Genomic DNA, 22,441 nt, shown 5'->3' on the forward strand with positions numbered 1-22,441 from the left:
ATTTGCATGTGGATAAGTACGAACACAACGTGGGTGTTTTCTTGTGATAACTATGCAAAAAGTTCATCATGAGAATTGTATCTGGGGGCCACTTCACGTGGTTGTGGGATACATTATTGGAAAAAGCTGAGTGCCAGGTGTGTGGAGGATGCAAAAAGGTAACAACTATGCACTGCGAGGCCACTTTTTGGCCTGTTCGAGGTCCGTTTGAGATCAACTAAAAGGACAAAGGTGCCCAAGTAATAAAGCTAAGTGTGGAAACTGAAAAACCTAAGAGAAGACCAAAAAAAACATGGAGAGAAGAGGAGGAACAGCCGCAACTAAGTTTTTGTTGTTTTTGGATCCTGTTTTGGCCATAAACTACTCATCCGAGGTCGGATTTGAGCACTTTGACATTGTAGACTGGAGTTTTGGGCCGTTCTGGACGCGATGGAGCTGTCCATTTTGCCAAATTCCTCACTATTTTTTGCTATTTTGGTTGTGTAAGTTTCTCCTACGAGTGAAGCTTCTGCTCCAATTTGTGATTGTATCTGGCATATTTTACCCATATTGTGTGAGCTATTTTCCCCATTGTTGTTGGCCCAAGATCAATTGTATCTAAAAATCAAAATTCTTCTCTTTTTAGTTGAGTTGTGTGTGTGTGTCTCTCTCTCTCTCTCTCTCTCTCTCTCTCTCTCTCTCTCTCTCTGTGTGTGTGTGTGTGTGTGTGGAGTGGGTAAACGGATAGTCTCTCTCCTCTCACTCCATCTGTGTGTTTCCTGTCTCGGCCAGGCGGGTTGTGTAAGCCAAGTGGTGCCCCATAGTGTATGTGTGTATCATCCCAAGAGTGTGTGTCAGGTCATTATAGAGGCGTTGTGTGTGTTTCCATCCCGCTCACATTCTTTTGGCGCCCCCATGGAGGATCTTCTTCGAGTACTGGGACAGGGTGCAGATTACTGGTTATAGGTTAAAGGGACAAGTACAGGGACAGATGATTCACACAGGTATAGGTAGCTGGAGTAGAGTGATACACTGACAGTGGAAGTCGTTTGTAGTTTTCGTGGGTATGCATCATTTGGCGCCTGTTTGAGCGCATTGTCTTGTATTATACGTTACTTGTGGATATTGCCATAGTAGACCTTTGTGAAGCCATACTTGGTTTTATTTGGCAGTCCCAGCCATTTCTGATACTTGGTCTGGAAGATAGTCATTTTGGAGACTTGACTATACAAGATTTGCATAAGATTTCGTGAGAGGGTCGATAGCGTGAGGTTTTATTGAGCTAGGGGATTCTCAAATGTGAGATTCTTTCGGTGATACAGGTGGCTGGATCACCCTTTTCATGACCTCGCCATAGGCTATGTACTAGTGATTCCTACTTGATGCTTGGGTTCTATTGTTGGCACGGTATGCATACATATACAGTCTATATTTTGGGTTCTTACTGCTCTACTTCTGGGGAAACTCTGTCAAAACTTTTCCAAGTTGTGATGGCTGGTTTTTTGGTCTTTTGAGCCTTTTATGTTGTTATGCTACTGAAATTCTGGCAGAATCAGAGGATAAGTCAGTTGTGCCTTCTTGGGAGCTACATGGTTGGCTTTAATGGATGATCAAAACGGACCTCAATTCACTCCTTTTCATTTAACACAAAGAATCCAAATAAATGTTCATGTGTCCAGGAAGATTTTTTTCCAGCAGCACATAGTCTTCATGTTCGGGCCAAGAAGATTAAGAGAGATAATGGAATGCCCTTTGCTTGTTTTGTAATTCCGATGATTAACTATGAAAACTCATTTGATGTGCATGTGTTTGTCCTTATCTAAAGACAAGATCCATTGAAGTTTTTAGGGATTGAGTCAGTCAAAAGTTTTGGGTTTTTGCACGTGTGTTTGAAGGGGTTCTCAAAGCATCGTAACTTGGGTAGCCATGGATTTCTCTTATCCGGAATTTCATGGAAGAAGTGATGAAGATGTGGAAGACTTTTTGGAAAAGATGGAGCTTGCCTGCATTAGCAACCAGATTCATGATCCGGTGCAGATGTTACATCTTCTCCAGATTTTTTTGAAGAGTGATGCACGAGTCTGGTCCAAAGCATTCGAAGAGGAGTTGCGTGTGGTTGATCCACCTGTAAGATTGAGTTGGGACAATCTAAGGCATGGATTGGAAGTGGAGTTTGTGAAGACAGAAGATTCTGACAAAGTGTGGCAAGAAGTACAAGGTTTGATGCAAAAGGAAGATGAGCCAGTAGACGCGTACATATGTAAGTTTTCATTGGCATGGGAGTATTTGTGCAAGGCCTTAGCACCACAAGTACCCCCACCTGACATGATGAAGAACGATAGGTTCTTGGCTTGTCTTTGGGAGAATATACGTTGGAGAGTGGAGCTAAAGAAGCCTAGGACATATGAAGATGCACTAGAGGTAGCAAAGAACAAAGAGTGGAAGCTAAGAAAAATGAGCCAGCTAGGAGTAGAGTCTTTTCCCATGAGGTCTAAATTTCAGCCTATGGATTCTTTGCAAGGTCGCATGCCAGGGGTTCATCATGAACCAGTGGTTTCTATTACTCCTTAGGTTATGCCAGCAGTGGTCACTACAGTAGTGCAAGATGATGGGTTAAGGCAAGACATGAGGCAAGTGGTAGATTTAATGAAGAATCTCAGCCTAAATATGCTAGGTCAAGTGGGAAATAATCGAGCTCGAGGGAGGTTTGCAAATCAGCCAGGAGGTGAAGAAAGACCTAAGAATGGTGTTGAACAAAGCAATGGTAGGTTCTGGAGGCAGACGTCCACATGTTATAATTGCAAAGAGTTGGGACACATCAGCCCGCAATGTGATAAGCCACCAAGGATGGGGGGAGACATGTATCCATTGCCAAGACAGGTGCTAACTAGGTCAAATGATTATGCATCAAAATTTAAGGGAGAAGAAGGAACCAGTGGATTAACCCAGGAGGAAAAGGGAAAGACAAAAGTGATAAGTGTAGTCACCTTGGAGAAAGCATCAAAACTAGAGGATACATTAGTGATGCCTATTGGGAAGAGGACCACAAAGGACAAGGAAGGAAGAAGTGCCCCAGGTCCTAGTAAGAAGAAGGGAAAGAGCCATGAAGGTGAGTATGTCAAGGCCAAGAGGAAAAGGAGGGCTCGTTGCAAGTTTCATGTTTCATTTTTTCCACTAGGGGATGGGCAATTAAGCTATGACTTGAAGGAGGATCTGACAAGCAGGAAAGCACATGTTACGTTCGGGCAGCTTATAGAGATGATGCCTAACCTAAAGCGGCAGTGGAAGAGAATGGTTAACCTAATGGAGAAAGAGCCAGAGAGAGGTTCAATGAAGGTGTTGGCGATGGGTGAGCTACCAGACATTTGTCCAATAGTAGATGTGTGTCACAAAAGAAAAAATGTGGGACAAGGTTATGTGGATGGTGGAGCCTAAATATGTGTCATAACACACTCATGCGTTGAGAAGATGAGTCTTACAATGACTCGGGTGTCACGCTTCCGGATCAGATTGGAAAACCATCAAAAAGTAAAATGTTTGGGTGTTGTAAAGAGCTTAGAAGTGAATGCATATGATGCAAAGGTGGTGGTTGGTTTTCATGTGATGCCAGCGGGGTTGGGAGCATATCCTATTGGGTGATAGCATGAAAAGGTGATGCAAAAAGTAGTGTCCTTGACACTTCTTGTGTGGCACTTATGGATGGTGCCTTAGCACACTTTTTTTAGGTTCTTGTGAAGACTAATAATTTTAAGTTTTCTAAAACTTTGCAGCCAACGACTTTAATGATTTCTTGGATTTTGTTTGTCCGTCTACCTTTCACGCGTGCTGCAGTAGCTGAGTGCTTCTCTCTGGAGTCTGAGCTCTCTTTCTCTATCTCTGCTTACATGCCATGCAATAATCTACAACAATCTGCCTCCATCTCTCAGGAGCCTTCTCTTGAAGCAAGCAAGCATGGCTTGTGTAGCCCTCTGCCTCATTAATGTCTACATGGCTTGATGTAAAACGTATTACAACTGACAGGTATTGGTGTGGCTAGAGAGAATCATGGTTGGAGAGAATCTGCAGTAGGGTATTGGTGGGGTTGATCAGATGTGGTAGCTAGAATTTGAACAGCAGCAGCCTTCTCTCTACTCTCAATGTGCATGGCAGCCCATGAATAGATGCATCAGCAGGTTAGGAGAGAAAATTCAGCACCAACATGTTTGTGAGGGTGAGAATAGCTTGGGAGAGGAGGGGATGTTGCACCGGAGGCACTGGCAACCCCACACAAATACACGCACTGATAGGTTGGGAGAAGAAATTCAGCACCAGCCCATGTGTGTAGCTGTGAACAGTTTGGAAGAGGGGAGTGTGCACCAGAATCATTATCTACACAATTTGCAGCTTGCAATGCATCCCACATCTACAGAGGCAGCAATTAGACACCAACAACATCCAAATGTGGATCACATTAGATGGCAGACCATGATTGTAGACAATGAGTTTGGTTGCAATGAGCAAGCTTCAAATCCAATGCATGATGGGCTGCCCCCTCATGGCCGCACCAAGTACTCAACTTCAATTCACCAAGAAGCCACACGCAGGATGTGACAGTATTGGGCCATGACAAAACGAGAGAGCTGTCAAAGGAAAAGAGAACGTGATGCATCATGCTTGTCAATGCTGGAAGATATGAGTATAGTTTGCACAACAATGGTGCTTTGCTGGCAAGAAGCTACAAAAGGCATGAATTGTGAAGCTAAGAAAGCCACCTTTTGATTGCTTTTAGAGAAGCCAGCTTTTCGACGATCACACCATGGAGTAGAGAAATCTATACTCTCCAACATACAGGGTACAGTCACCAAAGTCAAAGCATCATTGTCTGAAGAGGAGCTGAAACTTAAAAGGGCTTTATGCATGATGCTGGTGAATAGCGAAGGGGATCCATCAAGGTCTATAAGCAATTCGGAGATGGCGAGGTTCAAAGGGCTGCATCGATGAAATTTTGCAGCAGCTAATGAACGATTAAAACAGGCTAAGGTGGGAGCATTTCCATTGCAATTATGCCGACGCTAACAACCTCAAAGCCGTTGCATCACACAAGAGATAAGAGACATTGTTTTTGCGTTTTGGCAAACGGAGACGCGAGTGTTGCCAAACAAAAAGAATGTGTGCCGGAAACGTCTCGGACGAAAATCTATACAATACATTTGCTTGACGAGTCACAGGTATGCTCTGAAAATGCTTGAATTATTTTGTTCTCTTGTATGCAATAGTATAGGTACCATGCGTACATAGGTAGTAACTACATATAGGTAGTATTACATCAAGTATAATGTTGTCTATCAAGCCCGAGAGGTGTGTAGGCTCCAAAAGGTAATCTTTTGGTACTTTTGGAGGACTAGCATTCATGAGGGGAGTCAACTACCTCAAGTATACATAAAAGCAATCAAAGGTGTTTTGGGGCAAGCTGTATAGACTCTTCAATACTACCAAATTTTCTATATGTTACTTTGTAGGTGTATATTAGCTTGAAGATTACCTTGAGTACCTACATGTAGATGGTAGTAATACTTTCATGTCAGGGGTTGGTGCTCAAAAGCACCAATGTAAACTCATAAGTCCTATTTGGGTACTTTTGGATGACCAATGTACATTCAATGGTAGTTTAAAACAACCTTTGTGAACGCATAGGTCCTTTATAACCATGCATGTATACTATTAGGTCCTCTTAGGGTACTTGGAAGCTTCAAAGGTACCTTGAGATTAGGTAGAAGCTACCATGAGACCAAACATGTACTTCCAAAATACCAAATCTAGGTATAGGTACTTTAGAGGTAGCCTTTGTGGTGCTTATTAAAGTACCAATTGCAGGGGCTTAGGTACTTTGCAGAAATTGATACTTCTTAAAGCTAGCATGAGACCAAACATGTACTTCCAAAATACCAAATCTAGGTATATAGGTACTTTAGAGGTAGGCTTTGTGGTGCTTATTAAAGTACCAATTGCAGAGGCTTAGGTACTTTGCAAAAATTGATACTTCTTAAAGTACCATTTACAGTGTCTAAGGTACTTTAGTACCTAATGAAAGGTCTAGGAAAGTACCATGTTAGGTAGCAAATTCAAGTTACAATGACTTTGACCTTGTTTTGACTACAGGTTTTGATGAGATTTACTTTTCATTGGACAGGTGGAGCTCTATAGGAGATTCCAAATGCAGTATTTACACATCAAGATCTCTCTCAGATGTTTTGAAGGATTGAAGCCTTGGTTTGTTTGCAAGTTGAAGGATAGGTACACTTGTTTTGCTGTATTGCTCACATACAAATGATATACATCAAGGAAGCATTCAACCAGATGAGACAAAACAAGACAGGAGTGCACATTGAAGCGTGTGTCTACAATTGTGATATATGCTTCATAGAAGAGGTCCTAGGAAAGTGTGGAGCTGCGACGTACACGCAGAGTAGCATCGACAGCTTGGCTAAGATGGTATTATGTCCAAAGCCAGATGAGTCTACATTTCATAGACTGTCTTGCTTGAAGGGAGAATGTGATCAATGTGGATCAAAGTGGTTAGTGCTATGTCCAAGAGAAAAATACGAAAATGCATTCCAGATTTCAGTAAAGGTGTCTGAAGACGTTGCGTCAGCCCATCAAGAAGGCAAGAAGCGCAAGGATCTACTGGTCAAGGAGATGGGATGAAAGGACTTTACATCCTTCCTTGAAAATCATCTAACCATCTACATCAAACACAATTTTATTGCCAGGTGTCAATCTCCACAATTCAAAGATTGCATTCAAAGGTTTCCTAGAGATGTGGTAGTCTCTGTTATAGACTTTGCTGAAAATTACTCTTTCAAGGAGCAAAATCAAATCCAATCAATGCATTAGTACTCTTCACAAGTCACCATCTTGGTGCACATCACTTATGTTCGGGACAAGACTGAAAGGGTGTGCGCTCCTTCTCGCACTGTCGAAGCAAGGGCCTTGCCTAACACTGTGTGCGAGCCATAGACGGCTCCAAGCACACAACTAGATTAACTAGTAAGCTCAAAAGAGGGCAATGGTGTGTCACTCACCGCTCTATGCTCCTGACGTGGAGGATTCCTCGCCGCGAAGAAGAAGGAGACGCCGCTACGTCGCGCTCAACCGCTTCACCGCCGTCGTGCCGCCGCAATGCTCGATCACTCTCTCTCTCTCTCTCTCTCACACACACACACACACACACACACACACACACATACACACACACACAAGGAGGTGAAGAAGAAGAAGATGGAGATGGAGATGGAGCAAGAGCACTCTTCTATTGCACAAATGAGAGAATGAGTGAATTTTAGGTTTAGTTGGCTTTTAAATGAGCTCACCCCATTCACACTTGGGCGCCCATGCTTAGCCAACTAATCCCTTGAATGTCCCAGTTAGAGTGCGCCTCTCATCGGCGATCACTCTTACCCTTTTCCTATTGGTCCGACAAGCCCGGTACCTGAATCTACCAAATACATAATACACGTCCGTCGTAGGTGATGGGGTGTCCGTGAGCCGTGAGGGTTAACATGCCCCCCTTCCTGATGTAGATTCCATCCTCGGAAGCTATTGAGTTGAAGCTCGTTCGTCGAGGTGGAAGAGCATTTGAGATGAATGTCCTTAGACTTCTTCAGTCACTGCAAAATCAAACAACATTGGCACAGTAATTGCATTCTCATAACTGATGAAAAAGCATATGTAGTTTTAGGTAGACAAATTGATTGGTAAAAGAATTTCAAACAATTTGTCAGCAATGAACATTAAATTGCAATGTAATCAAATGCATAAACAGATGTAAAGGTAAAAACTTAAACAAGTCTGGGGTCGCTAATTTGACGGTCGAAAGGCACTAGAGATCGAATATTAATACCATGGGTAAGCTTCCTAATTTTTTGGGTCAATTAAGTTGTTTAATCGCGAGAGCCAAGTATTCATGTTCGAGGGTTGACTAGAGGCTATATTTAGAAGACCTTGTAGTTAAGCTACCATAAAAGGAATTTCTCATGAAATCATCGCCTGACTGATTACTTTTTCTTTGACCCCCCAAAGTCTTTTCACAGTGATTCAATTTTGATGTGTGTGCTTATTTTGTATCTTGGGTTTTTTGCTTTTCAAGTAAAAGCGCCCATACTGGGAACCTCTAGGGCTCTAGTACCATAGGCAATACATGTGAGTGAAGTACCAAATCAAGCTGAGATTTCTCTTCTAGCTTAAGATTTTACAGTGTGGCACTTTGATTTTTTGTTTGTTCATTTTCAGCATTTTAATTTTGTAACTTTGGGGGGTCATATAACACTGATATACCTCCCCAGGCTCATCACACTAGTAAACTCCCTTTATAATACTTAAGCTAAAGGTCAATAGGGTCAAGCCCACTAGAAAGCCCTAGTACATTTCACACAATGCTGCCTAAATCGGATTAAGAACCTAAGTAACCATTAATTATTAGGAAGGCATTCCCCATGGTATTAACACTAGGTTGGTAACCTAACAGGACATAAAAGTGTTCTTTCAAGGTTTTGAAAAAAACCACCAAAACCATAGTAGATCCACTCATTTTGTAAAATTCTTCCATGAGGTTATAGTTCAAGGACTACTACACATGGAAAAAATAAGAAACTTTTAAAATTTCTCATATTTTGGTCACACCAAGCCTCCAAAGTTGATGGACCAGTACATTTTCATCAAAACAGTCATTTCTTACATTTTGTTGCATAGAAATAAGATTAGGGATTTTTGTAGGACTTGAGATAAAATCCCTAGTTAACTTCAATGGGTTGGTGATGAGAACATATGATTGCTTCTCACTCACTATTTTTTGTTTTGCCAAAAGAAATAGGTACAAAAAAGTTGAATTTTTACCATTCTGCAAACCTATCATCAAAGTTTCTATAGCCACGCTCGATACAAATAATATATGCATCTTTTCTTAGTTCCCTATTGTTCTTTAGGCTCATAAGGAGCCATGGAGCATGTCAAAAGAATAATATATCTCTTACCAAGGGGAATCTTGGGGACAAAAATGAAGTGCTAAATACAGCAAACATGAAAAAACTGGGTTCAACATTATGAGTTGTAGAATCCCATAGAAACTATTCAATATCTAGCCAAATTTGATCCTTATGACTAGATATGGTTACTACCTACAAAATGCATGTAGTTGTCACAAGAAACTAGAAATATTGAAAAAGCTATACTTGATATACTAGAATGTTTCGTTTTCTTCTATAATTGAGAAAATCAACCATCGTTGTCTACTATGCAAAATAGGGTATTAGGTGCCCCAAAACTCAAGGAATATTAGCTTTATGTTACAATATGCGACATGGAAAATCAAAAGTGCATTTGGATATCATGAAATCCACCAAAAAAAATCATAGAAGAGCTAAAATTGGCTAAAAAACAGGATTTGACAATTTTTGTAATTTGGTCATAATTTACAACTTTAACATTTATTTCTCCCTAGAAGCATCAGGACATGTTGAGGACTACTAAAGATAGTTCTCTAGCATTATAGACCTAACAAACATGAATTCTAGAGTGGTATAGTTGCAAAAAGTTGAAAAAAGCCAAAAACAGGACGCGTTTTTTCACACAGTTTAGGTTGTGAAATGTTGTGCAAGGACAAGGTTAAAGATGGAATTGATATTCCAAAAAAATGTCGAGTTTTTTTCAGCTCATGAGACAAATTTCTAGACAGATAGCACCTCAAAATCCATTTTTAAACTCTTGACATAATTCAAGGAAAATGGTCACTTAATAGGACATAAAAGTGTCCCAGGACATAAAAGTGTCCCATTACCAACCTAGTGTTAAGAGAAGATTTCTAACACCTAACTTGGTCAAACTAGTTTGTCGGACTGCTTGATTTTTAAACCTAGACAAGTGATTATGACAAAAAATTGAATTGAATTAAATGTTTGATACTAAGCAAATGCGGTGAATATTAGGCTACCAATCACAATTAAAGCTGACAATTATAGATGCAAAAAAGATAAGGGGCAATGCTAATGGACAAGAAACACCTGTTTGTGTCGATGGTCGCGCTTGATTTGAAGAGTGAGTCGAGATAAAGATTCCCTGAAGGTCCAGATCCTACCAATAGCAACACGCTCCTGTACACACTAGGAAACAAAAGGAATACCTCCAGGAGGCACATTAGTGGAAAAAGGTACTAACACTTATTGAACACAACAAAAAACATAAGGAACCCTAACCTAATTATTTGCACTCCCCCTAGAGAGTCAAGGGAATAGGATATTGTAGAGGTTGGGGGGAAACCCTAAGGCTAAACCCCTATCCTCGTCGTCGAGATAAACAAAGTCATCATCCATGAGACCATATGTGCCATCCGTGTAGTCGTGTAAATTTTCTTCTTCATCATAGGTGCCCATGTTTACTAAGAAGGTCACTAGACGCCTATAGTCATCTTGGTCAAAAGGGTAGGCTTGTGAAATGGGAGAAACGCTCTCTGCTAAGTATGGATCAGACGTGGTCAAGAGACGTATCAGCCATTCTAACTCCTCAAAATTCCTCTCACATGCTAGCGTACCTATCAAATCCCATTCACATGCAAGCACTGGAAAGACCATGTGAAATATTTGTGAAAAGTAACGAGGGTACCTCTCACCCAAGGCAGGAGTGGATGACTCTAGCGTACTAGCCATATCTGTACACGCAAATAGATAAGACCATATTAGGTATTTTGATAAAAATCTCACATTATGGGAATCTCCAAATCGACTAAATTCATGTAATTTGGGAATTTTCCACTTAAAGTGGAAAAAATTGAGGTGTGTGGTTAGTAAATAAAGTGAAAATCTCATAGGATTGTGGTGTTGATAAACACCAAAAGTCAAGAGGATGTACAACACATGGATTTGAATAATAACTATAAATTACATAAAACAAAGAAAGATACAAAAAAGATTTTGTTTACAAACTGACTAGTATAGTCACAATAGAAGCTCCACATAATTCTACTCCACATTTGATACCATATCTGAAATTTGATCCAACTGTGGTTGATGTGCACGAGTGAGGCCTTCTTTGGATTTTAGAGCATGCCTTTCTGGAATCTTTATTCTAGAAAATGTTCCTTCTTTGTTGGGTCTCCAGGACCAAAAAATTGCATCTACAGTTTCCCACACTTGTGGGTCCTTATAGTTGACAGCCCAATAACCCTTCCAACAATTGCTGTAAGCTTAAGTATTTGTCATCCCACTTTTTCTTGCGCAAGGTGCCCAATATTGAATCAAGAGTTTTCTGTAGTTTGGTGATGTAGGCTCATTATCAATGTCAGATAAAGCCATTGCAAGCCACACTGGATAGATTTCTGTGTCACTCGGAACAAGCATAAGAAAGTCACCTTGGTGCACATCAGACATAGGGTCAAACTCTTCCCTTGGCCTATCTCGTTGAGGCCCACAAAAATGATCGTTCAACTCTTCAAGGCCTAGGAATCTTTCTGCTCCTTGTTGCAAATTCATTGTAGTGCTTTGTAGGTGAGAATATTCTTGAGTTTTTGGCCAAAACATTTCATACAAGACTCCCTCTGATATGATTGCTTTTCCAATCTCTTCAATTACCTTACTCCAATCATCTATCACAGGTCTATAATATCGCGGAATACTTGAACCATTCCCTAAATTTTTCCAGAATTTTATATAGTTCTTTAGCCCCAAAATGACTTCTTCGTGGGCCTTGACATACTCTGCCATTTGTACTAGAGGTGGATCTCCATGTGGTAACATTGGCTTGCCTTCTGTGTTTGTTTTCCAAAGGCGAATACTTCCACTCCAACTTGATACACCTACATGTGCCTTATATTGCATCATTGGTGTCTCATCCTGCATAAAGAACCTGAACTTAAGCGGTTTGGAATGTCCAACAAGTATGTCTTGTCCATCACAAAGATAGCCATCACAATATTGCTTGAAATCGGGGATCTTTGTGAGAAAAACTGGAGCTGGAGATGAAGATGAGCTGTTTCGTAATGTATCCATCAAATGTGGCAAAGTATAGGTTTGTGTAACTCTCAGCTTCTCTGAAAACCTACTAAACATGGCGTCTATGTCCTCATGTGTATGCCCAACCATTAAAAATCCCAGCTGGATGGTTTTGAAAACACCCCTTGCAACAAGAATTGACAAATAGGCAAATAAGTATCGAATTTTGTTTTCCTCTGCACAATTATCCAATTGTAGCAACAAGTTCTCTAGCAATCTGCGGAATGTTGACCCCAATTCCTCTTCTGCAATTTCTGACGACTGCACAATGGGCTCTTTTCCATCACTCAAGTTATGGTAGTCCAAAGCATCCCTTGAGTTCAAAGCATGTAGTAGTGAAATATTGCTCCTTGGAAGTCCATTTGTTACTAGATCACCAAGAGGATGCTTATCTATCCTCTCTAGGTTATGTAAACAATTAGCAATTGAGCCAATTGTAAGATTTGGATCAGCTGGCCACAAACCATTCAAGACAAAGTGTCCGTAATGACCTTCTCCATGTCCATGAGTGATCATGCCAATCAATGCCACCTGCAGATTATATCCTGAATCCACACCCTTGGGAACAATGCGTAATCTAGGAATGGCAGTCTTCTTTTGATCCATCTTATCATGGATTATGCATACATATTTTTGTGGTTGAGTTTCTGAATACGTGCGCCATGCATAATATAGGCTTCTGCAACTCTTTTGTTGTGCCATGTGAACTTCTCTCTCCCTCAAGAGAAGAGCTCTCTCTTCAAGAGAAGGTTTAGCTTCTAACCTTGCCTTGATTGAGCTACAAATATTGCACTTAGAGAACTCACTCGTCTTTGTTAAAGTGACATGTGGGTACTCTTTGTTCCAAATTCTACAAAAAGAAGATTGGGATAGCTTCTTCTCATAGCCCATTTGGTCAAGTGTCGTGTTGATTTCACATAAAATATCCACTTGTTTGTATGTTGATGGAATCACCAATTGAGTCTCTCTTGAGCCATCTAGCAGTGTTCTACTTCTATGTGGCATCTTCTCAGAGTTGTTTTCCACAAACTCATTTAGTAGTGCTCTTGCTAAACTAGTATGTTGAAGTCCCCTTCTCAATGTACATGTGTTCCCATGTACATATTGGCGCACACCATTTTCAAAGTTCTCCTTGTATCGATAAAATGATGTCTTTGGTATTCCATGTAGCTCATACCATGCTCTACAACAAACAATAGAGCCATTTAGCCTGAATAGGTAGCGTGACTTCTCATCTTTCTGATAACATATAGAAAGAACATCATAAACATAATTAGTGCGTGATTTTTGAGACTCTCCCCAAAACTGTTGTCGTAACCTTGTCACCATATCACGATCTGCAAACTGGCAACATTTTTGTGCACAACAATCAATGCATGATACCCTTTGAATTGATTTGTTTGAAAGGTAAAATGTCGAAGCTGGTGCTGCTTTTGATTTTTGAGTCCTGTTCATGAAAGTGTATCGTCTCTTCCTTGACAACTGGACAACATTACTCCCATCAAGTTTTTTTCCAACATTGTCATCGTTGGATACATCCTCATATGTAGCATGCATGCCATCAACAGGAACAAATCGTTGTAATGGGCTCCCATTCAACATTGTTGTCTGCTTGATGGGCCACTTTAGCAAAGTGATGCTACCCACTTCAACCACATCATCAATGCTTGCATTTTCTCTTTCAATACCCACACCCACACAATCAGGACCAAGTTCCTGAAAGTTGACATAATCATGTGGAAATACATATAAGATGGTCCCTTCATTCATGGTTTGCATCATTGTGTCATCTTTTAAAAGGACCCTCTGATTTCTCCAAGACTCTCGAATCATTGCTTCAAATTCTGGGCTTGTCATAGGTATTGCATCTGTAACTAGAGGATCAGAATGATCATGTTCTTCATCACCATTGTAGCTTTCCTGTGGATCAATTAAGTTCCCATTTAATACAAAAGATTGCAAAAGAAGCTTTGACCATCGAACAGCACTCCATAATGAGCCTTGGAGAGATGAAGTATCCATTGTAGGAAAAGGTAGGACCACATCCTTCAAGCATTCCTCCACTAGTATGGAGACATTTCCTTGCCCTATCTTTGTACCTCCACAAGTGGAATCTGGATCTATTCTACACACACAGCCAATACCAACAATTTCATTGTCAAGTATCATATGTACTTTCTCCCCAGATTCAAAGTCCATCCTGTAAGTGAAAAAGATTACATTGTTAAATCCATAGTTATAGAAAAATACTCTTCAAACAAAAAATCATGCTACAACATGGAAAAGGTTTGCATAGGTTGGACAAGTGGTGAACCTTGAGACCAAATCCTCCTTGCTATATTAATGGAAGCAAGGTTGGAAATTATGGTGGATCTTGAAACCAAAGCATCCTTGCTATATTAGAGCATAGGTTGGACAAGTGGTGGACCTAGTTGTAATACCCACTGCCACCTATCAACTACTATAGGACTATGCTTTCCAATGTCCAAGTATCCCTTGAGGATTTCAAGGTTGAACACGTGGTGGACCTTGAAACAAAAATCCCCTTTCTATATCAGAGCATAGCTTGGACAAGTGGTGGACCTAGTTATAATGCCCAATATCCAAGGTGAAATACCTTAGGACCTTGCTACCTTGCTTGCCAATGTTTACGTAGCCCCTCATTTATTTAATGGAAGTAAGGTTGGACAAGTGGTGGACCTTGAAACCAAAGCCTCTTTGCTATATGAGAGCATAGGTTGGACCTAGTTGTAATACCCACTGCCACCTATCAACTACTATAGGACTATGCTTTCCAATGTCCAAGTATCCCTTGAGTCTTGCAAGGTTGAACACGTGGTGGACCTTGAAACGAAAATCCCCTTTCTATATCAGAGCATAGCTTGGACAAGTGGTGGACCTAGTTATAATGCCCAATATCCAAGGTGAAATACCTTAGGACCTTTCTACCTTGCTTGCCAATGTTTACGTAGCCCCTCATTTCTTTAATGGAAGCAAGGTTGGACAAGTGGTGGACCTTGAAACCAAAGCCTCTTTGCTATATCAGAGAATAGGTTGGACCTAGTTGTTATACCCACTGCCACCTATCAACTACTATAGGACTATGCTTTCCAATGTCCAAGTATCCCTTGAGTCTTGCAAGGTTGAACACGTGGTGGATTATTGAAACCAAAATCCCCTTTCTATATCAGACCATATCTTAGACAATTGGTGGACCTAGTTATAATGCCCCTCCTTTCTTTAATGGAAGAAAGGTTGGAAAAGTGGTGAATCTTGAAACCCAAACCCTTTGGCTATATATAGAGGATAGCTTGGACAAGTGGTGGGCTTAGTTGTAGTATCCAATGTCCAAGGTCCAAGGTGAACTATGTAAAGACCTTACTTCCAAAAACAAAGTCGTACAAGTGGTTCTCCTTCAAACCAAAACGTCCTTAGTGTATTAGAACATAGCTTGGAGAAGTCGTGGACTTAGTTGTAATGGTGAATGTCCAAAGCAAACTATTATAGGACCTTGCTTCCCAAATCAAGTTTGGACAAGTGGTGGATCTTGAAACCAAAACCCCCTTACTGTATTAGAGCATAGCTTAGATAAGTGGTGGACCTAGCTGCCATGGAAAATGTTCAATGTGAACTGCTACAGGACCTTGCTATTAAATGTCTAAGTAGAGCTAGCTTCTTTAATGGAATCAAGGTTGGGAAAGTGGTGCATCTTGAAACCAAAAGCCCTTTATTGTATTAGAGCATAGCTTGGACAAGTGAGGGACCTAGTTTTAATGTGTGATGTCCAAAGAAAAGTATTACAAGACCTTGCTTTCCAATATTTGAATTGGTCAAGTGGTTAAAACTAAGTATAAAACTTTGACCATTTTCTTCTCGAATTGCCAAAAAGCTAGTTTTAGACACCCCTAAATGAAAATGGTTTAGGGTGGCCTTAAGCAACGTTTTTTCAAAGACTTGAACAAAAGGGTTGCCGAAGAGTAATGAAAATTTATTATGGCTTGAAGTGCCTGAGTATGTGAAAACAAGCCTAGGTTTTCCACGAGGCATAAGGTGACATAATAAGAACATTGGAAACTTAGGATTGACCATGTGGCCTAAACTTTGGCAAGTGAAGTGGTGGCCAAGTTTTGTGGCACAGTGTACACTTGGTCCTATATGTGTTGACCACTTGGCTAAATCTAGGACCATAAGGCCAAACCTTTGGCACCTTAAATATAGTATGGGACATAATCTAGAACTACTATAGTAAATTAGTAGTATAGTTAACATGTTAATATTTGTATTATATTTAAGTATATGCTAAATATAATTTATGTTCAAAATTTCACTAATGAAGAATGTTCCCATTTAGCACTCCAGATGCGGGGTCTTAGGGCAATGCCACAATGGGGTGACAAGGCAGCGCTTCCACGTGAGGTTTGGGGGTAGCGCTCTTGATGGGGATGTGGAATATAGCGCTCTCGATGGCAGGGCTTGGGAGGCTGATTTTGGGATATTGTTCCGGGCGGGGTCTGGGGCAGCGCCCCAGGCGGGGTCAAGGGTCGGCATGTTTTGCATATTTTCAACCATGATTTCTTTAATTTTGGCTGTGTGAATTGGTTAATGTTTTATATTGCTTTTGTTTTTTTTAATCCTATGATAAAACATGGACTTGTAGCATACGTGGCATTCTAATAAACCCTATCAAGATTAGGCACAGAGAGCGCACGAGCAACGCACACACAGAAAGCAGGCGAGCAGCAAACACACAGAAAGCGCACACAGATCGCACACAGTTGGAGTATACGCGCACGTAGAGGAGCAAGCTCGGCATGGTACACAACAAACAGGTGGAGCGCACAGGATTGAAAGTTCGCGCACAAGATAAAGAAACAGCAGTGTACGCAACGCTTTCCAGAAGGGCAGGATCGGGCATAGCTTCTTCTCAGGAGACATTGCACACCTCACGAATAGAGAAAAAACAGGTATTTCTCTCTCTCTCACTCTCTGTCTTTCTCCATATAGAGAAGATGGTTCTCTGTAACTCTTCTTGCACACACACTCTCTCGTCAAAAGACAGAGATACGTAGTTTAAAAATATCCCAGCACAGATACACATATTCCTACACATCGTCTTCCTCTCTTCCACATACATAACCACAGTGAAATCTGTTATCTTGTTGTCTCTCTCTTGAAAATACATGCACATATTCCCACACATCATCTTCCTCACTTCCACATACATAACCACAGTGAAATCTGTTATCTTGTTGTCTCTCTCTTGAAAATACGTACACATATTCTGATACGTCGTCTTCCTCTCTTCCACATACATAAACACAATGAAATCTATTATCTTTCTCTCTCTCCTCTCTCTAGAAAACAGGTATTTCTCTCTCTCTCTCTCTCTCTCTCTATCTCTCTATCTATCTATCTCTGTATCTTGCTATCTCTCTCTTGAAAATACATGCTCATGTATGTGTGCGTCTGTGTTATCTATGTGTATGTATGTATATTTGTGTTATTTCATTGTAATACTCATACATAATGCACATACACAATTACACTTAATTACGATATGCACACATAGTATATATACATACATAAATATCACAAATAACTAACACATTGTAATACTAGTAAACTTGAATGGAAGACTTACTTGCGTGATCTGTTAAAGTCGATTCTTGTAGCGAGTTCTGGATGTATGCTGAGCTGATTTTCCTCTAATCCATTTATAGATATGATTGTAACTTCTGTTTCTCAAAAATAGTAGTGTTGTTTAGTGATACACCTAATGGACATAAATGGTTGAAACTAGGACATGTAGACCAAAAATAAGTGTATTTCTTTGGATGAATATATACACTTTTTGGTGACCCTTACCACAACTGGTGGACCTTGAGACCAGTGGACTATAAGGACCTCCAAACAATACCTTGTACACTCAATCCTTCTTCATATCTAGGTTGGACAAGTGGTGGACCTTGTTCAAATTCTCTAACCACTCTCTCTAACATGGTGACATAATTTAGGTGTGATAAATTCATATCTATGCAAACTAATATCAGTTTAGGCTTGTTAATTTGAATTTGTTTGAATTTATGTACAATATAATGATTTGAGGTTTGCATATTTGAATTTCGGTGGTATAATGCTATCTTTTTGTGGTAAACTTGAATTTAAAATCAATTTCGCGTGGAATATTTTAAATTTAAGTGGTAAAATTTAAATTTTTATAAAAAAGTTTGAATTTTAAAATTTGGGCGGGATATTTTAAAATTTAGGCGGGATATTTAAAATTTATGCAATCAGATTTTGAATTTTAAATTTAGGCGGGAAGGTTTTGAATTTATAGCGAGATCTCCCTTACATAAGAGAGTATACGTTGGACAAGTGGTGGACCTTAAAGCTACAGCATCCATGCTACTGGACATGATAGGTAGGGAATCTAGTTGAATATTGTATGTATAATATATATGTAATAGATCTAGCTTGGACAAGTGGTGGACCTTGAAGCAAAACCCCATGTAAAACATATCATGCACATTCCAAGTGGTGAGAGAAAATATCATTTAAGATATAGCCTTATAGGTTGGATAAGTGGTGGACCTTAACACCAAGATATTCTTAATGTAATTACATAGAGTGGAAAACTGGTGAATCTTGAGACCAAACCATGCTACTAGCAATAATAGCTTGGACAGGTGGTGGACCTTGAAAGTAATCCCCCCATCTACGAAATATCGTGGGTTTAAGGTATTTTGATGGAGCCTAGCATCTTGGAGAAATGGTGCATCTTGCTTCTCTTCATGTTTCAATGGAGCCTATCTTGGACAAATGGTGGAGCATCCTTCTCTCCATGTTTCAATGGACCCTAGCTTGGACAAGTGGTGGACCTTTGCTTCTCTCTATGATTCAAGTGGTGGACCTTGGAACCAAACCCCCATGTAAAACCTATCATGGTCACTCCAAGTGGTGAGAAAGAATAACCTTTCAGATATAGCCTTATAGGTTGGACAAGTGGTGGACCTTAACACCCAAATATTCTTAAAATAATGACATAGAGTGGTGGAGCATCCTTCTCTCCATGTTTCAATGGACCCTAGCTTGGACAAGTGGTGGACCTTTGCTTCTCTCTATGATTCAAGTGGTGGACCTTGGAACCAAACCCCCATGTAAAACCTATCATGGTCACTCCAAGTGGTGAGAAAGGATAACCTTTCAGATATAGCTTTATAGGTTGGACAAGTGGTGGACCTTAACACCCAAATATTCTTAAAATAATGACATAGAGTGAAAAAGTGATGAATCTTGAGACAAAACCACTCATGCTACTAGCGATAATAGCTTGGACAACTGGTCGACCTTGAACGTAAACCCCCCATGTTTCAATAGACTTAGCTTCGACAAATGGTGGAGCATCGTTCTCTCCATGTTTCAATGGAGCCTAGCTTGGACAAGTGGTGGACGTTTGTTTCTCTCTATGTTTCAATAGAGTTAGCTTGGACAAGTGGTGGACCTTGGAACCAAACCCCCATGTAAAACCTATCATGGTCACTCCAAGTGGTGAGAAAGAATAACCTTTAAGATGTAGCCTTATAGGTTGGACAAGTGGTGGACCTTAACACCCACATATTCTTAATATAATGACATAGAGTGGAAAAGTGGTGAATCTTGAGACCAAACCACTCTTGATACTACCAATAATAGCTTGGACAAGTTTTGGACCTTGAATGTAAACCCCTCATCTACGACATATCATGGGTTTAATGTTTTTCGTTGGAGCCTAGCATCTTGGAGACATGGTGCAGATTGCTTCTCGTCATGTTTCAATGGAGCCTATCTTGGACAAATGGTGGAGCATCCTTCTCTCCATGTTTCAATGGAGCCTAGCTTGGACAAGTGGTGGACCTTTGATCCTCTCTCTGTTTCAATAGAGTTAGCTTGGACAAGTGGTGGACCTTGGAACCAAATCCCCATGTAAAACCTATCATGGTCACTCCAAGTGGTAAGAGAGAATAACCTTTAAGATATAGACTTATAGGCTGGACAAGTCATGGACCTTAACACCCACATATTCGTAATATAATGACAAAGAGTGGAAAAGTAATGAATCTTGAGACCAAACCACTCATGCTACTAGCGATAATAGCTTGGACAAGTGGTGGTACTTGAATGTAAACCCCCCATGTACAAAATATCGTGGGTTTAAGGTATTTCGATGAAGCCTAGCATCTTGGAGACATGGTGCAGCTTGCTTCTCTTCATGTTTCAATGGAGTATATCTTGGACAAATAGTGGAGCATCCTTCTCTCCATGTTTCAATGGACCCTAGCTTGGACAAGTGGTGGACCTTTGCTGATCTCTATGATTCAATAGAGTTACCTTGGACAAGTGGTGGACCTTGGAACCAAACCCCCATGTAAAACCTATCATGGTCACTCCAAGTGGTGAGAAAGAATAACCTTTAAGATATAGCCTTATAGGTTGGACAAGTGGTGGACCTTAATACCCAAATATTCTTAATATAATGACATAGAGTGAAAAAGTGGTGAATCTTGAGATAAAACCACTCATGCTACTAGTGATAATAGCTTGGACAAGTGGTGGACCTTGAACGTAAACCCCCCATGTTTCAATAGACTTAGCTTTGACAAATGGTGGAGCATCGTTCTATCCATGTTTCAATGGAGCCTAGCTTGGACAAGTGGTCAACCTTTGTTTCTCTCTATGTTTCAATAGAGTTAGCTTGGACAAGTGGTGGAGCTTGGAACCAAACCCCCATGTAAAACCTATCATGGTCACTCCAAGTGGGAAGAAAGAATAACCTTTAAGATGTAGCCTTATAGGTTGGACAAGTGGTGGCCCTTAACACCCACATATTCTTAATAAAAGTGGTGAATCTTAAGACCAAACCACTCAGGCTACTAGCAATAATAGCTTAGACAAGTGGTGGACCTTGAATGTACACCCCTCATCTACGAAATATCGTGGGTTTAATGTATTTCGATGGAGCGTACCATCTTGGAGACATGGTGTAGCTTGCTTCTCGTCATGTTTCAATGGAGCCTATCTTGGACAAATGGTGGAGCATCCTTCTCTCCATGTTTCAATGGACCCTAGCTTGGACAAGTGGTGGACCTTTGTTTCTCTCTATGTTTCAATAGAGTTAGCTTAGACAAGTGGTGGACCTTGGAACCAAACCCCCATGTAAAACCTATCATGGTCACTCCAATTGGTAAGAAAGAATAACCTTTAAGATGTATCCTTATAGGTTGGACAAGTGGTGGACCTTAGCACCCACATATTCTTAATAACGGTGGTGAATCTTGAGACCAAACCACTCAGGCTACTAGCAATAATAGCTTGGACAAGTGGTGGACCTTGAATGTAAACCCCTCATCTACGAAATATCGTGGGTTTAATGTATGTCGATGGAGCCTAGCATCTTGGAGACATGGTGCAGCTTGCTTCTCGTCATGTTTCAATGGAGCCTATCTTGAACAAATGGTGGACCATCCTTCTCTCCATGTTTCAATGGAGCCTAGCTTGGAGAAGTGGTGGACCTTTGTTTCTCTCTGTGTTTCAATAGCGTTAGCTTGGACAAGTGTTGGACCTTGGAACCAAACCCCCATGTAAAACCTATCATGGTCACTCCAAGTGGTAAGAAAGAATAACCTTTAAGATGTAGCCTTATAGGTTGGACAAGTGGTGGACCTAACACCCACATATTCTTAATATAATGACATAGAGTGGAAAAGTGGTGAATCTTGAGACCAAACCACTCAGTCTACTACCAATAATAGCTTGGACAAGTGTTGGACCTTGAATGTAAACCCATCATCTACGACATATCGTGAGTTTAATGTTTTTTGATGGAGCCTAGCATCTTGGAGACATGGTGCAGCTTGCTTCTTCTCATGTTTCAATGTAGCCTATCTTGGACAAATGGTGGAGCATCCTTCACTCCATGTTTCAATGGAGCCTAGCTTGGACAAGTGGTGGACCTTTGCTTCTCTCTCTGTTTCAATAGAGTTAGCTTGGACAAGTGGTAGAGCTTGGAACCAAACCCCCATGTAAAACCTATCATGGTTACTCCAAGTGGTAAGAAAGAATAACCTTTAAGATATAGACTTATAGGTTGGACAAGTGGTGGACCTTAATACCCACATATTCTTAATATAATGACATAGGGTGGAAAAGTGGTGAATGTTGAGACAAAGCCACTCATGCTACTAGCGATAATAGCTTGGACAAGTATCGGCCCTTGAATGTAAACCCCCCATGTACAAAATATCGTGGGTTTAAGGTATTTCGATGAAGCCTAGCATCTTGGAGACATGGTGCAGCTTGCTTCTCTTCATTTTTCGATGGAGCCTATCTTGGACAAATGGTGGAGCATCCTTCTCTCCATGTTTCAATGGACCCTAGCTTGGACAAGTGGTGGACCTTTGCTTCTCTCT

General features: G+C 40.6%; 1 protein-coding gene across 1 annotated transcript in view; it reads left to right on the forward strand.

The window, feature by feature from the left end:
* Positions 1–6,285: 6,285 nt before the first annotated feature.
* Positions 6,286–22,441, forward strand: part of LOC147465509 (uncharacterized) — a 49,548-nt gene continuing 33,392 nt past the window's right edge. The window contains exon 1 of the mRNA XM_086511769.1: positions 6,286–6,647. Coding sequence (XP_086367895.1) covers positions 6,286–6,647 — 362 coding nt within the window. The remainder of the gene's footprint in view (positions 6,648–22,441) is intronic.

The sequence above is a fragment of the Adiantum capillus-veneris genome, chromosome 1, assembly GCF_014529385.1.
Source record: "Adiantum capillus-veneris isolate H3 chromosome 1, ASM1452938v2, whole genome shotgun sequence".
Classification (NCBI taxonomy): Eukaryota; Viridiplantae; Streptophyta; class Polypodiopsida; order Polypodiales; family Pteridaceae; genus Adiantum; species Adiantum capillus-veneris.